Raw genomic sequence first — 17053 nt, forward strand, 5'->3', positions numbered from 1 at the left:
CTTCCAGCACACCTACATTGCATAGCCAAAGGTACACAGTATCAGACTATTCGGGGGAATTAAACATTTCATACCTGAGGATGACTTTAATCTGTGGTACAATTCCTAGTACTGTTGAGGAATAACTACAGCAACACATTACTGGGCAGTATCTCATAACTTTATCTGTACCCCTGAAAGAAAGCAGACCATAACAATTACTTCTGAAACAAGACAGGAATGCAGTCAATCTGTTATCTTCTGATAGATTGTTTCAGACTCTAGGCACTTCACATGAAAATGCATGGGTCAATGTTTCAATTTTTCTTACCTTTGGGATTTCCAACATCAATCAGTATTTGTTCCTGGTGCATCTTTCTCTTTGTGTGGGGAAGTTTCTCTTTAATTAGGTGAGTCAGTTTAGTTGAAAATCTTTATGATTTAAGGCATGCTATCTTAGATTGTGCTCTGGCATCCAGGGGGCACCTTGGGAGGCCTCATAGGATGGAAATGATATGAAACAATTTATTTGCCCCTAAGCCGTGTAGCTAAGTCTAGGATAGCTCCAACTTGTAGGATTTCCTAGCAAAGTTGTATGGGACATAACGTACAACTTTTTGGTGAACACCGACTCCTTTAAGTTAGTAGATATTCTCAGACATCTGTGAGAGGTTTTCCCAAACTTACTTGCACATATAAGTTACATCTAAATGATCCTGATGTAAGTGCATAGAAAGTACGGAAAAAGACAATGATCCTGAATTTTAAGTAGTGGTGAAGGAAGAAAGATCATATTAGAAGCAAATATTCTGAATGATAGAAGAAGTGATTTCTAAAGTTACTTCTAATGTGTCATTTTTCCTAAATGTAAATTGTTGAACTTTACAAGGTTCTAAAAGTTGCAACTATTTGTCTTCAAACATAGACATAAGTGTATTTTAGGACATTTCACGCATGCTTGTTCATATTGACAAGCATGAGTTACACATGTTTGTTTGGAAAGTTTGGTAAATTCTCATGCACATGCACGTTGAAAACAGACGTATAAACAACTCATTACTGGTATAAGTTATGATTACCAGTGATTTTACACCGGGAGTTGTAACTTCTGTCAGTCATTGTAACATCTATCTGTCGTTTGTTGATTAAGACCTAACAGTGCTCTGGTGCTTCACAGCGCTGGGAGGCCACGGGAGGGTAGACATGTGCTTTACAAGTACGTCTGAATTGAATTCAATTAAACCTTGCTACGCCTAGAATGATTTGCTCATGCATTATGGTTAATATGCGAACCTAACCCCTGTTTTCTCCGTTCATAGGAATATCCCCGCACTGCAGTTATGCAGCCACCATCAATGACACTGTAAGCCTACCTATTTTATTTTTAATCAATGTTACTTTCGCTATATTTTCAAAGCTTGAAAAATGTATTAGTTCATTTGAAATTCATTGCAAGTATAATCAGTCACCTTAGAAGACTGAGTTGCTTCAGCACTCGTTTGAACCTGAAGGTTCTGAGTCACCCACTTTCTTAGCCATCCTAGGGCACTCAGACATTATTTTAGGCTAGATTACATGAATTGCACTGATAACTGGAGAGTTGTGCAATGGTGATCTCTCAGTTCTGCACTGACTGAGCAGTGCTAGATTGACATTTGCGCAAACCGAATATAACTTCATACACTAGTTGGTTATTTTGTAAATAGCAGTGTAAAATTGCTCACTCACCAGTGGAGAAGTAATCTGTCACCAGTTCAATTTTCTAGCAATTACAACCTGTGAGGTCTCCGTTGACTGATGTCCGTGGAGTAAATAGCAAATGAGTGACTGTTTGCAAGGATGTAGCTCATTTCATCTACCCAGTACCCTCCAGGGTAGCATCAGTCATTGTCTAGCTTAGTAGATGTGCTATGTTTAGTGTCTTGCGTTGTTAACTAAAGTGGAACCACAGAGAGTGTGGGATAAGAAGTTAACGCAGAGGAACCATTTCTCACAAAATCAGCAAATCTTGCATTGTATGTTTATGCCTATGATTTGTGTAGATTTCCCAAATTTCCAAACCTTCAGGGGTTTGCAACATTGCAAGAAGTAGGACTCGGAAATGTATGCGAAATTCTAAATTTAAAGATGCTATTCCTCATCCTATACACTTAACCCCTGAGGAATGTCGGCAATGTGGACATTCCTCAAGAATGAATATGAAGGGCATGTGTATGACCACTTTTTACTTTTTTCTCTTTTTTGTTCCCATGGAAACTATGCAGAGAAACACTTCGGCTAAGTACATAAAAAATGATGGTATTTGTTAAGCTTTCACCCCAATTTACAGACTTCCTCCACCATTTATAGCGCAACCCTTAAGTGCTCAAACTTGCTATATACATGTCTGCTACCACACATATCACAAATATAATTTTTATTAGGAGCCCAGCATAAATTTACTGGGGCGAAAATGCCTTATAAAAAATGGGTCATGCGTGTTTTGGGGTAGTAAGAATCAAAATTTGTCAGGTGGTAGTAGAGAAACATAAATGAGGTGTAATAGGCCCTTTGCCCCAGTGCCACTGCACCTGTAGCACCAGTCGTAGCTTCTCTCTGTGCTTTAGGTTTTCAAATGATTTATTCTCTCTCCTCCGCTCCACTCATGCCTGTGGATCCCACATCTCTTTCCCCTCCGTGTCTCCAGGGGCACTTGAGTGTAACACAGACCTCTGTCCCCACACGGGGTATGGTGTGATCCCACCATTCAGACCCCCCCCCCTTCAGTCGTCTCCTGACCCTTGGTGCCGTTCTCTCTTTGATGTTCTCCTGAGTGGCAATCATCAGGTCTATCTTCTTTAGCCATTTGCCCTGACAATGGACTGATTCCTGAACAGCGTCTGGGCGCTCCCTTCTGTTCATCTGCACAACCCCTTCACATTGTCTTTTCTTTGTCTATCACGGATCCACACCACAGAGTCATCGCGTGTCTCAGTCTACCCTGGTATGACACTGCAAACAAGAAGTGTATAGAAACTTTGGTTAGTGAGTCACTGACGCTCCTCTCTACTGTAAAGTAAATAAAATGTTGTTGCAGTCAAAGATCCACATGCCACAGTGGTTCTATTTATACCAAGACAATAGCAGGGTGTGCCCATTACCAGGGGATAATTTGCAGCTGTGTATTGTCAAACAAAGCAAACAAATCAGGTAATTTCATTGGTCGTCCCACCCATTAGCAAGTAACGCAAATGGACCCTGCCCTTGTGTCTCCCAACAAGAAGACACAAGTTGCCAGACGCATATGGCTCATAAGGTCAACTCCAAACCCAGAGCACTCTTCAAATTGCTTGTTATTATTATTCTTATCATATGTAGTTTATAGTACGCATGGCTACCAATAAGTTTTCCAAGCAATGGCGGGAATTACAGATTACAACAATCTAAGCATCTGTATTTATTTAATTGTTTCAGCTATAAGCCTTACAATAATATAAAATAATATACATAAACAATAAAAATAACTTAATTTGCATATAAAATCAATTAATCATAGTTAAAAAAAACATAGCAGCAGCAAGCAACTCCGCCCAGCAAGTTTATTAATCATAAAAGCTGCGTGTATCTATGCAAGTACAGTCCCACCATTCATGACTATAAAAAAGAACGACCCCCATCAATGCCAGAATCTTTACAAGGGGGACCCAGAGAGAAAGTGCTTGTGCATATAGCAATTAATAATGACAACAATAATTTTATTGCAGCAAGGCATTAAATAAGGCTACAGAAGCCAGCCCCATTTATACAGATGGTGGCAAGTAATTCCATCTCACAAACATCAAACTGAGGCCTTATAGTTCAGTCAAACCTAGTTTAGCTGGTAGCTCCTTCAAACAGGGCCAAGCAGCCCATATATATGAGGCTACCAAATTGTGTGCACTGATATCACCCAGCCTTGCCCAAAGTGCTAATGCAGTTTTAGTACAGTTCGCTCCATTAGATTTGAAAAGTGGGTAAAGCCACTGAGGCCGTGCCACATCAAATTTCCTACAGAACAGGGAAAAGTGGGCAACATTGTTCCCCCCCAGGACTACAGTCACAGTACTCCAGTCCAGCCGCCAGCCTACGGGTACGTACCAAAATGCCTCTTAGAGGCAGCACACCCTACCTATATTTTATGTACAGAGATGGCTTCATTTCGGGGTACAACAGATCCAGATAATATGAGGGTATAGAGTCACAGGCATTGTAGGAAGTTGGCTCTGTATGTGCTATTTCAAAGTAAGGAATAGCATGCACAGAGTCCAAGGGTTCCCCTTAGAGGTAAAATAGTGGTAAAAATAGATAATACTAATGCTCTATTTTGTGGTAGTGTGGTCGAGCAGTAGGCTTATCCAAGGAGTAGTGTTAAGCATTTGTTGCACATACACATAGACAATAAATGAGGTACACACACTCAGAGACAAATCCAGCCAATAGGTTTTTATATAGAAAAATATCTTTTCTTAGTTTATTTTAAGAACCACAGGTTCAAATTCTACATGTAATATCTCATTCGAAAGGTATTGCAGGTAAGTACTTTAGGAACTTTAAATCATAAAAATTGCATGTATACTTTTCAAGTTATTGACAATTAGCTGTTTTAAAAGTGGACACTTAGTGCAATTTTCACAGTTCCTAGGGGAGGTAAGTTTTTGTTAGTTTTACCAGGTAAGTAAGACACTTACAGGGTTCAGTTCTGGGTCCAAGGTAGCCCACCGTTGGGGGTTCAGAGCAACCCCAAAGTCACCACACCAGCAGCTCAGGGCCGGTCAAGTGCAGAGTTCAAAGTGGTGCCCAAAACGCATAGGCTAGAATGGAGAGAAGGGGGTGCCCCGGTTCCGGTCTGCTTGCAGGTAAGTACCCGCGTCTTCGGAGGGCAGACCAGGGGGGTTTTGTAGGGCACCGGGGGGGACACAAGTCCACACAGAAATTTCACCCTCAGCGGCGCGGGGGCGGCCGGGTGCAGTGTAGAAACAAGCGTCGGGTTCGCAATGTTAGTCTATGAGAGATCTCGGGATCTCTTCAGCGCTGCAGGCAGGCAAGGGGGGGGTTCCTCGGGGAAACCTCCACTTGGGCAAGGGAGAGGGACTCCTGGGGGTCACTTCTCCAGTGAAAGTCCGGTCCTTCAGGTCCTGGGGGCTGCGGGTGCAGGGTCTCTCCCAGGTGTCGGGACTTTAGGTTCAAAGAGTCGCGGTCAGGGGAAGCCTCGGGATTCCCTCTGCAGGCGGCGCTGTGGGGGCTCAGGGGGGACAGGTTTTGGTACTCACAGTATCAGAGTAGTCCTGGGGTCCCTCCTGAGGTGTTGGATCGCCACCAGCCGAGTCGGGGTCGCCGGGTGCAGTGTTGCAAGTCTCACGCTTCTTGCGGGGAGCTTGCAGGGATCTTTAAAGCTGCTGGAAACAAAGTTGCAGCTTTTCTTGGAGCAGGTCCGCTGTCCTCGGGAGTTTCTTGTCTTTTCGAAGCAGGGGCAGTCCTCAGAGGATGTCGAGGTCGCTGGTCCCTTCGGAAGGCGTCGCTGGAGCAGGATCTTTGGAAGGCAGGAGACAGGCCGGTGAGTTTCTGGAGCCAAGGCAGTTGTCGTCTTCTGGTCTTCCTCTGCAGGGGTTTTCAGCTAGGCAGTCCTTCTTCTTGTAGTTGCAGGAATCTAATTTTCTAGGGTTCAGGGTAGCCCTTAAATACTAAATTTAAGGGCGTGTTTAGGTCTGGGGGGTTAGTAGCCAATGGCTACTAGCCCTGAGGGTGGGTACACCCTCTTTGTGCCTCCTCCCAAGGGGAGGGGGTCACAATCCTAACCCTATTGGGGGAATCCTCCATCTGCAAGATGGAGGATTTCTAAAAGTTAGAGTCACTTCAGCTCAGGACACCTTAGGGGCTGTCCTGACTGGCCAGTGACTCCTCCTTGTTTTTCTCATTATTTTCTCCGGCCTTGCCGCCAAAAGTGGGGCCTGGCCGGAGGGGGCGGGCAACTCCACTAGCTGGAGTGTCCTGCTGGGTTGGCACAAAGGAGGTGAGCCTTTGAGGCTCACCGCCAGGTGTGACAATTCCTGCCTGGGAGAGGTGTTAGCATCTCCACCCAGTGCAGGCTTTGTTACTGGCCTCAGAGTGACAAAGGCACTCTCCCCATGGGGCCAGCAACATGTCTCGGTTTGTGGCAGGCTGCTAAAACTAGTCAGCCTACACAGATAGTCGGTTAAGTTTCAGGGGGCACCTCTAAGGTGCCCTCTGTGGTGTATTTTACAATAAAATGTACACTGGCATCAGTGTGCATTTATTGTGCTGAGAAGTTTGATACCAAACTCCCCAGTTTTCAGTGTAGCCATTATGGTGCTGTGGAGTTCGTGTTTGACAAACTCCCAGACCATATACTCTTATGGCTACCCTGCACTTACAATGTCTAAGGTTTTGTTTAGACACTGTAGGGGTACCATGCTCATGCACTGGTACCCTCACCTATGGTATAGTGCACCCTGCCTTAGGGCTGTAAGGCCTGCTAGAGGGGTGTCTTACCTATACTGCATAGGCAGTGAGAGGCTGGCATGGCACCCTGAGGGGAGTGCCATGTCGACTTACTCGTTTTGTCCTCACTAGCACACACAAGCTGGCAAGCAGTGTGTCTGTGCTGAGTGAGAGGTCTCCAGGGTGGCATAAGACATGCTGCAGCCCTTAGAGACCTTCCTTGGCATCAGGGCCCTTGGTACCAGAAGTACCAGTTACAAGGGACTTATCTGGATGCCAGGGTCTGCCAATTGTGGATACAAAAGTACAGGTTAGGGAAAGAACACTGGTGCTGGGGCCTGGTTAGCAGGCCTCAGCACACTTTCAATTGTAAACATAGCATCAGCAAAGGCAAAAAGTCAGGGGGCAACCATGCCAAGGAGGCATTTCCTTACACAACCCCCCCCCAAACGAAAGAGGATGAGACTAACCTTTCCCAAGAGAGTCTTCATTTTCTAAGTGGAAGAACCTGGAAAGGCCATCTGCATTGGCATGGGCAGTCCCAGGTCTGTGTTCCACTATAAAGTCCATTCCCTGTAGGGAGATGGACCACCTCAACAGTTTAGGATTTTCACCTTTCATTTGCATCAGCCATTTGAGAGGTCTGTGGTCAGTTTGAACTAGGAAGTGAGTCCCAAAGAGGTATGGTCTCAGCTTCTTCAGGGACCAAACCACAGCAAAGGCCTCCCTCTCAATGGCACTCCAACGCTGCTCCCTGGGGAGTAACCCCCTGCTAATGAAAGCAACAGGCTGGTCAAGGCCATCATCATTTGTTTGGGACAAAACTGCCCCTATCCCATGTTCAGAGGCATCAGTCTGCACAATGAACTGCTTAGAATAATCTGGAGCTTTGAGAACTGGTGCTGAGCACATTGCCTGTTTCAGGGTGTCAAAGGCCTGTTGGCATTCCACAGTCCAGTTTACTTTCTTGGGCATTTTCTTGGAGGTGAGTTCAGTGAGGGCTGTCACAATGGATCCATATCCCTTCACAAACCTCCTGTAGTACCCAGTCAAGCCAAGGAATGCCCTGACTTGAGTCTGGGTTTTTGGAGCTACCCAGTCCAGAATAGTCTGGATCTTGGGTTGGAGTGGCTGAACTTGGCCTCCACCTACAAGGTGTCCCAAGTAAACCACAGTTCCCTGCCCTATCTGGCATTTGGATGCCTTGATAGAGAGGCCTGCAGATTGCAGAGCCTTCAAAACCTTCCTCAGGTGGACCAGGTGATCCTGCCAGGTGGAGCTAAAGACAGCAATATCATCAAGATAAGCTGTGCTAAAGGACTCCAAGCCAGCAAGGACTTGATTCACCAACCTTTGGAAGGTGGCAGGGGCATTCTTTAAACCAAAGGGCATAACAGTAAACTGATAATGCCCATCAGGTGTGGAGAATGCTGTCTTTTCTTTTGCTCCAGGTGCCATTTTTATTTGCCAGTACCCTGCTGTCAAGTCAAAGGTACTTAGAAATTTGGCAGCACCTAATTTATCAATGAGCTCATCAGCTCTTGGAATTGGATGGGCATCTGTCTTGGTGACAGAATTGAGCCCTCTGTAGTCCACACAAAACCTCATCTCTTTCTTTCCATCTGTGGTGTGAGGTTTGGGGACTAAGACCACTGGGCTAGCCCAGGGGCTGTCAGAGCGCTCAATTACTCCCAATTCCAGCATCTTGTGGACTTCCACCTTGATGCTTTCCTTAACATGGTCAGACTGTCTGAAGATTTTGTTCTTGACAGGCATGCTGTCTCCTGTGTCCACATCATGGGTACACAGGTGTGTCTGACCAGGGGTTAGGGAGAAAAGCTCAGGAAACTGTTGTAGGACTCTCCTACAATCAGCCTGCTGTTGGCCAGAGAGGGTGTCTGAGTAGATCACTCCATCTACTGTGCCATCTTTTGGGTCTGATGACAGAAGATCAGGGAGAGGTTCACTCTCTGCCTCCTGATCCTCATCTGTTACCATTAACAGATTCACATCAGCCCTGTCATGGAAGAGCTTAAGGCGGTTCACATGGATCACCCTCTTGGGGCTCCTGCTTGTGCCCAGGTCCACCAGGTAGGTGACCTGACTCTTCCTCTCTAGCACTGGGTAAGGGCCACTCCATTTGTCCTGGAGTGCCCTGGGAGCCACAGGCTCCAGAACCCAGACTTTCTGCCCTGGTTGGAACTCAACCAGTGCAGCCTTTTGGTCATACCAAAACTTCTGGAGTTGTTGGCTGGCCTCAAGGTTTTTGGTTGCCTTTTCCATGTACTCTGCCATTCTAGAGCGAAGGCCAAGTACATAGTCCACTATGTCCTGTTTAGGCTCATGGAGAGGTCTCTCCCAGCCTTCTTTAACAAGGGCAAGTGGTCCCCTTACAGGATGACCAAACAGAAGTTCAAAGGGTGAGAATCCTACTCCCTTCTGTGGCACCTCTCTGTAAGCGAAAAGCAGACATGGCAAGAGGACATCCCATCTCCTTTTGAGTTTTTCTGGGAGCCCCATGATCATGCCTTTTAATGTCTTGTTGAATCTCTCAACTAAGCCATTAGTTTGTGGATGGTAGGGTGTAGTGAATTTATAAGTCACTCCACACTCATTCCACATGTGCTTTAGGTATGCTGACATGAAGTTGGTACCTCTGTCAGACACCACCTCCTTAGGGAAACCCACTCTGGTAAAGATACCAATGAGGGCCTTGGCTACTGCAGGGGCAGTAGTCGACCTAAGGGGAATAGCTTCAGGATACCTGGTAGCATGATCCACTACTACCAGGATGTACATATTTCCTGAGGCTGTGGGAGGTTCTAGTGGACCAACTATGTCCACACCCACTCTTTCAAAGGGCACCCCCACCACAGGAAGTGGAATGAGGGGGGCCTTTGGATGCCCACCTGTCTTACCACTGGCTTGACAGGTGGGGCAGGAGAGGCAAAACTCCTTAACCATGTTGGACATATTGGGCCAGTAGAAGTGGTTGACTAACCTCTCCCACGTCTTGGTTTGTCCCAAATGTCCAGCAAGGGGAATGTCATGGGCCAATGTTAGGATGAACTCTCTGAACAGCTGAGGCACTACCACTCTCCTAGTGGCACCAGGTTTGGGGTCTCTGGCCTCAGTGTACAGGAGCCCATCTTCCCAATAGACCCTATGTGTTCCATTTTTCTTGCCTTTGGACTCTTCAGCAGCTTGCTGCCTAAGGCCTTCAAGAGAGGGACAGGTTTCTTGTCCCTTACACAGCTCTTCCCTTGAGGGTCCCCCTGGGCCCAAGAGCTCAACCTGATAAGGTTCAAGCTCCAAAGGCTCAGTTCCCTCAGAGGGCAGAACTTCTTCCTGAGAAGAGAGGTTCCCTTTCTTTTGCTGTGTTGCAGTTGGTTTCCCAACTGACTTTCCTTTTCTCTTGGTAGGCTGGGCCATTCTTCCAGACTCCAGCTCCACTTGTTCACCCTGTGCCTTGCACTGTGCTCTGGTTTTCACACACACCAGTTCAGGGATACCCAGCATTGCTGCATGGGTTTTTAGTTCTACCTCAGCCCATGCTGAGGACTCCAGGTCATTTCCAAGCAGACAGTCCACTGGGATATTTGAGGAGACCACCACCTGTTTCAGGCCATTGACCCCTCCCCATTCTAAAGTAACCATTGCCATGGGATGTACTTTTCTCTGATTGTCAGCGTTGGTGACTGTGTAAGTTTTTCCAGTCAGGTATTGGCCAGGGGAAACCAGTTTCTCTGTCACCATGGTGACACTGGCACCTGTATCCCTCAGGCCCTCTATTCTAGTCCCATTAATTAAGAGTTGCTGTCTGTATTTTTGCATGTTAGGCGGCCAGACAGCTAGTGTGGCTAAATCCACCCCACCCTCAGAAACTAGAGTAGCTTCAGTGTGGACCCTGATTTGCTCTGGGCACACTGTTGATCCCACTTGGAGACTAGCCATACCAGTGTTACCTGGATGGGAGTTTGGAGTGGAACCTTTCTTGGGACAGGCCTTGTCTCCAGTTTGGTGTCCATGCTGTTTACAGCTATGACACCAGGCCTTTTTGGGATCAAAGTTTTTACCCTTGTACCCATTGTTTTGTGAAGAGGCTCTGGGCCCACCCTCCTGTGCAGGTTTTTGGGGGCCTGTAGAAGACTCTTTACTATTTTTAGTTTTGGTTGTCTCATCACCCTTCTGCTGGGGAGTCTTTGTGACCCCTTTCTTTTGGTCACCCCCTGTTGAAGTCTTGGACACCCTTGTCTTGACCCAATGGTCCGCCTTCTTTCCCAATTCTTGGGGAGAAATTGGTCCTAGGTCTACCAGATGCTGATGCAGTTTATCATTGAAACAATTACTTAACAGGTGTTCTTTCACAAATAAATTGTACAGCCCATCATAATTACTTACACCACTGCCTTGAATCCAACCATCTAGTGTTTTCACTGAGTAGTCAACAAAGTCAACCCAGGTCTGGCTCGAGGATTTTTGAGCCCCCCTGAACCTAATCCTGTACTCCTCAGTGGAGAATCCAAAGCCCTCAATCAGGGTACCCTTCATGAGGTCATAAGATTCTGCATCTTGTCCAGAGAGTGTGAGGAGTCTATCCCTACACTTTCCTGTGAACATTTCCCAAAGGAGAGCACCCCAGTGAGATCTGTTCACTTTTCTGGTTACACAAGCCCTCTCAAAAGCTGTGAACCATTTGGTGATGTCATCACCATCTTCATATTTAGTTACAATCCCTTTAGGGATTTTCAACATGTCAGGAGAATCTCTGACCCTATTTATGTTGCTGCCACCATTGATGGGTCCTAGGCCCATCTCTTGTCTTTCCCTCTCTATGGCTAGGATCTGTCTTTCCAAAGCCAATCTTTTGGCCATCCTGGCTAACTGGATGTCCTCTTCACTGGGGCTATCCTCAGTGATTTCAGAGGTGTTGGTCTCTCCTGTGAGGGAACCAGCATCTCTGACTATTATTTTTGGAGTCAGGGTTTGAGGGACCCTGTTCTCCCTAGATAGGACTGGTAGGGGGGAATTGTCCTCCAAGTCACTATCCTCTTCCTCTGAGTTGCCACCCTCAGAGGGGTTGGCCTTTTCAAACTCTGCCAAAAGCTCCTGGAGCTGTATTTTGGTAGGTTTGGGGCCCATTGTTATTTTCTTTATTTTACAGAGTGACCTTAGCTCCCTCATCTTAAGATGGAGGTAAGGTGTGGTGTCGAGTTCCACCACAGTCACATCTGTGCTAGACATTTTGCTTCTAAAAGTTGGAATACTTTTTAAGAATCTACAACTGGTTCTAGAATCTAATTCAAACTTTTACAAACTTTTAAACTCTAAAAAGAAATGCTAAACAGGATCTAACACAAGGCCCTAGCAGGTCTTTTAAGAATTTAGAAAAATTTCAAATTGCAAAAATCAATTTCTAATGACAATTTTGGAATTTGTCGTGTGATCAGGTATTGGCTGAGTAGTCCAGCAAATGCAAAGTCTTGTACCCCACCGCTGATCCACCAATGTAGGAAGTTGGCTCTGTATGTGCTATTTCAAAGTAAGGAATAGCATGCACAGAGTCCAAGGGTTCCCCTTAGAGGTAAAATAGTGGTAAAAATAGATAATACTAATGCTCTATTTTGTGGTAGTGTGGTCGAGCAGTAGGCTTATCCAAGGAGTAGTGTTAAGCATTTGTTGCACATACACATAGACAATAAATGAGGTACACACACTCAGAGACAAATCCAGCCAATAGGTTTTTATATAGAAAAATATCTTTTCTTAGTTTATTTTAAGAACCACAGGTTCAAATTCTACATGTAATATCTCATTCGAAAGGTATTGCAGGTAAGTACTTTAGGAACTTTAAATCATAAAAATTGCATGTATACTTTTCAAGTTATTGACAATTAGCTGTTTTAAAAGTGGACACTTAGTGCAATTTTCACAGTTCCTAGGGGAGGTAAGTTTTTGTTAGTTTTACCAGGTAAGTAAGACACTTACAGGGTTCAGTTCTGGGTCCAAGGTAGCCCACCGTTGGGGGTTCAGAGCAACCCCAAAGTCACCACACCAGCAGCTCAGGGCCGGTCAAGTGCAGAGTTCAAAGTGGTGCCCAAAACGCATAGGCTAGAATGGAGAGAAGGGGGTGCCCCGGTTCCGGTCTGCTTGCAGGTAAGTACCCGCGTCTTCGGAGGGCAGACCAGGGGGGTTTTGTAGGGCACCGGGGGGGACACAAGTCCACACAGAAATTTCACCCTCAGCGGCGCGGGGGCGGCCGGGTGCAGTGTAGAAACAAGCGTCGGGTTCGCAATGTTAGTCTATGAGAGATCTCGGGATCTCTTCAGCGCTGCAGGCAGGCAAGGGGGGGGTTCCTCGGGGAAACCTCCACTTGGGCAAGGGAGAGGGACTCCTGGGGGTCACTTCTCCAGTGAAAGTCCGGTCCTTCAGGTCCTGGGGGCTGCGGGTGCAGGGTCTCTCCCAGGTGTCGGGACTTTAGGTTCAAAGAGTCGCGGTCAGGGGAAGCCTCGGGATTCCCTCTGCAGGCGGCGCTGTGGGGGCTCAGGGGGGACAGGTTTTGGTACTCACAGTATCAGAGTAGTCCTGGGGTCCCTCCTGAGGTGTTGGATCGCCACCAGCCGAGTCGGGGTCGCCGGGTGCAGTGTTGCAAGTCTCACGCTTCTTGCGGGGAGCTTGCAGGGATCTTTAAAGCTGCTGGAAACAAAGTTGCAGCTTTTCTTGGAGCAGGTCCGCTGTCCTCGGGAGTTTCTTGTCTTTTCGAAGCAGGGGCAGTCCTCAGAGGATATCGAGGTCGCTGGTCCCTTCGGAAGGCGTCGCTGGAGCAGGATCTTTGGAAGGCAGGAGACAGGCCGGTGAGTTTCTGGAGCCAAGGCAGTTGTCGTCTTCTGGTCTTCCTCTGCAGGGGTTTTCAGCTAGGCAGTCCTTCTTCTTGTAGTTGCAGGAATCTAATTTTCTAGGGTTCAGGGTAGCCCTTAAATACTAAATTTAAGGGCGTGTTTAGGTCTGGGGGGTTAGTAGCCAATGGCTACTAGCCCTGAGGGTGGGTACACCCTCTTTGTGCCTCCTCCCAAGGGGAGGGGGTCACAATCCTAACCCTATTGGGGGAATCCTCCATCTGCAAGATGGAGGATTTCTAAAAGTTAGAGTCACTTCAGCTCAGGACACCTTAGGGGCTGTCCTGACTGGCCAGTGACTCCTCCTTGTTTTTCTCATTATTTTCTCCGGCCTTGCCGCCAAAAGTGGGGCCTGGCCGGAGGGGGCGGGCAACTCCACTAGCTGGAGTGTCCTGCTGGGTTGGCACAAAGGAGGTGAGCCTTTGAGGCTCACCGCCAGGTGTGACAATTCCTGCCTGGGAGAGGTGTTAGCATCTCCACCCAGTGCAGGCTTTGTTACTGGCCTCAGAGTGACAAAGGCACTCTCCCCATGGGGCCAGCAACATGTCTCGGTTTGTGGCAGGCTGCTAAAACTAGTCAGCCTACACAGATAGTCGGTTAAGTTTCAGGGGGCACCTCTAAGGTGCCCTCTGTGGTGTATTTTACAATAAAATGTACACTGGCATCAGTGTGCATTTATTGTGCTGAGAAGTTTGATACCAAACTCCCCAGTTTTCAGTGTAGCCATTATGGTGCTGTGGAGTTCGTGTTTGACAAACTCCCAGACCATATACTCTTATGGCTACCCTGCACTTACAATGTCTAAGGTTTTGTTTAGACACTGTAGGGGTACCATGCTCATGCACTGGTACCCTCACCTATGGTATAGTGCACCCTGCCTTAGGGCTGTAAGGCCTGCTAGAGGGGTGTCTTACCTATACTGCATAGGCAGTGAGAGGCTGGCATGGCACCCTGAGGGGAGTGCCATGTCGACTTACTCGTTTTGTCCTCACTAGCACACACAAGCTGGCAAGCAGTGTGTCTGTGCTGAGTGAGAGGTCTCCAGGGTGGCATAAGACATGCTGCAGCCCTTAGAGACCTTCCTTGGCATCAGGGCCCTTGGTACCAGAAGTACCAGTTACAAGGGACTTATCTGGATGCCAGGGTCTGCCAATTGTGGATACAAAAGTACAGGTTAGGGAAAGAACACTGGTGCTGGGGCCTGGTTAGCAGGCCTCAGCACACTTTCAATTGTAAACATAGCATCAGCAAAGGCAAAAAGTCAGGGGGCAACCATGCCAAGGAGGCATTTCCTTACACAACCCCCCCCCAAACGAAAGAGGATGAGACTAACCTTTCCCAAGAGAGTCTTCATTTTCTAAGTGGAAGAACCTGGAAAGGCCATCTGCATTGGCATGGGCAGTCCCAGGTCTGTGTTCCACTATAAAGTCCATTCCCTGTAGGGAGATGGACCACCTCAACAGTTTAGGATTTTCACCTTTCATTTGCATCAGCCATTTGAGAGGTCTGTGGTCAGTTTGAACTAGGAAGTGAGTCCCAAAGAGGTATGGTCTCAGCTTCTTCAGGGACCAAACCACAGCAAAGGCCTCCCTCTCAATGGCACTCCAACGCTGCTCCCTGGGGAGTAACCCCCTGCTAATGAAAGCAACAGGCTGGTCAAGGCCATCATCATTTGTTTGGGACAAAACTGCCCCTATCCCATGTTCAGAGGCATCAGTCTGCACAATGAACTGCTTAGAATAATCTGGAGCTTTGAGAACTGGTGCTGAGCACATTGCCTGTTTCAGGGTGTCAAAGGCCTGTTGGCATTCCACAGTCCAGTTTACTTTCTTGGGCATTTTCTTGGAGGTGAGTTCAGTGAGGGCTGTCACAATGGATCCATATCCCTTCACAAACCTCCTGTAGTACCCAGTCAAGCCAAGGAATGCCCTGACTTGAGTCTGGGTTTTTGGAGCTACCCAGTCCAGAATAGTCTGGATCTTGGGTTGGAGTGGCTGAACTTGGCCTCCACCTACAAGGTGTCCCAAGTAAACCACAGTTCCCTGCCCTATCTGGCATTTGGATGCCTTGATAGAGAGGCCTGCAGATTGCAGAGCCTTCAAAACCTTCCTCAGGTGGACCAGGTGATCCTGCCAGGTGGAGCTAAAGACAGCAATATCATCAAGATAAGCTGTGCTAAAGGACTCCAAGCCAGCAAGGACTTGATTCACCAACCTTTGGAAGGTGGCAGGGGCATTCTTTAAACCAAAGGGCATAACAGTAAACTGATAATGCCCATCAGGTGTGGAGAATGCTGTCTTTTCTTTTGCTCCAGGTGCCATTTTTATTTGCCAGTACCCTGCTGTCAAGTCAAAGGTACTTAGAAATTTGGCAGCACCTAATTTATCAATGAGCTCATCAGCTCTTGGAATTGGATGGGCATCTGTCTTGGTGACAGAATTGAGCCCTCTGTAGTCCACACAAAACCTCATCTCTTTCTTTCCATCTGTGGTGTGAGGTTTGGGGACTAAGACCACTGGGCTAGCCCAGGGGCTGTCAGAGCGCTCAATTACTCCCAATTCCAGCATCTTGTGGACTTCCACCTTGATGCTTTCCTTAACATGGTCAGACTGTCTGAAGATTTTGTTCTTGACAGGCATGCTGTCTCCTGTGTCCACATCATGGGTACACAGGTGTGTCTGACCAGGGGTTAGGGAGAAAAGCTCAGGAAACTGTTGTAGGACTCTCCTACAATCAGCCTGCTGTTGGCCAGAGAGGGTGTCTGAGTAGATCACTCCATCTACTGTGCCATCTTTTGGGTCTGATGACAGAAGATCAGGGAGAGGTTCACTCTCTGCCTCCTGATCCTCATCTGTTACCATTAACAGATTCACATCAGCCCTGTCATGGAAGAGCTTAAGGCGGTTCACATGGATCACCCTCTTGGGGCTCCTGCTTGTGCCCAGGTCCACCAGGTAGGTGACCTGACTCTTCCTCTCTAGCACTGGGTAAGGGCCACTCCATTTGTCCTGGAGTGCCCTGGGAGCCACAGGCTCCAGAACCCAGACTTTCTGCCCTGGTTGGAACTCAACCAGTGCAGCCTTTTGGTCATACCAAAACTTCTGGAGTTGTTGGCTGGCCTCAAGGTTTTTGGTTGCCTTTTCCATGTACTCTGCCATTCTAGAGCGAAGGCCAAGTACATAGTCCACTATGTCCTGTTTAGGCTCATGGAGAGGTCTCTCCCAGCCTTCTTTAACAAGGGCAAGTGGTCCCCTTACAGGATGACCAAACAGAAGTTCAAAGGGTGAGAATCCTACTCCCTTCTGTGGCACCTCTCTGTAAGCGAAAAGCAGACATGGCAAGAGGACATCCCATCTCCTTTTGAGTTTTTCTGGGAGCCCCATGATCATGCCTTTTAATGTCTTGTTGAATCTCTCAACTAAGCCATTAGTTTGTGGATGGTAGGGTGTAGTGAATTTATAAGTCACTCCACACTCATTCCACATGTGCTTTAGGTATGCTGACATGAAGTTGGTACCTCTGTCAGACACCACCTCCTTAGGGAAACCCACTCTGGTAAAGATACCAATGAGGGCCTTGGCTACTGCAGGGGCAGTAGTCGACCTAAGGGGAATAGCTTCAGGATACCTGGTAGCATGATCCACTACTACCAGGATGTACATATTTCCTGAGGCTGTGGGAGGTTCTAGTGGACCAACTAT

The 17053-nt window shown here is 47.3% G+C and overlaps 1 protein-coding gene across 2 annotated transcripts in view; it reads left to right on the forward strand.

Moving 5' to 3' along the window:
- Positions 1 to 17053, forward strand: part of LOC138261134 (otoancorin-like) — a 208860-nt gene that overhangs the window by 44149 nt on the left and 147658 nt on the right. For both annotated transcript variants that reach the window (XM_069209811.1, XM_069209810.1), the window contains exon 3: positions 1299 to 1342. In XM_069209811.1, the coding sequence (XP_069065912.1) occupies positions 1299 to 1342 (44 nt within the window). The remainder of the gene's footprint in view (positions 1 to 1298; positions 1343 to 17053) is intronic.

The sequence above is a fragment of the Pleurodeles waltl genome, chromosome 10 (assembly GCF_031143425.1).
Source record: "Pleurodeles waltl isolate 20211129_DDA chromosome 10, aPleWal1.hap1.20221129, whole genome shotgun sequence".
NCBI classification, from domain to species: Eukaryota; Metazoa; Chordata; class Amphibia; order Caudata; family Salamandridae; genus Pleurodeles; species Pleurodeles waltl.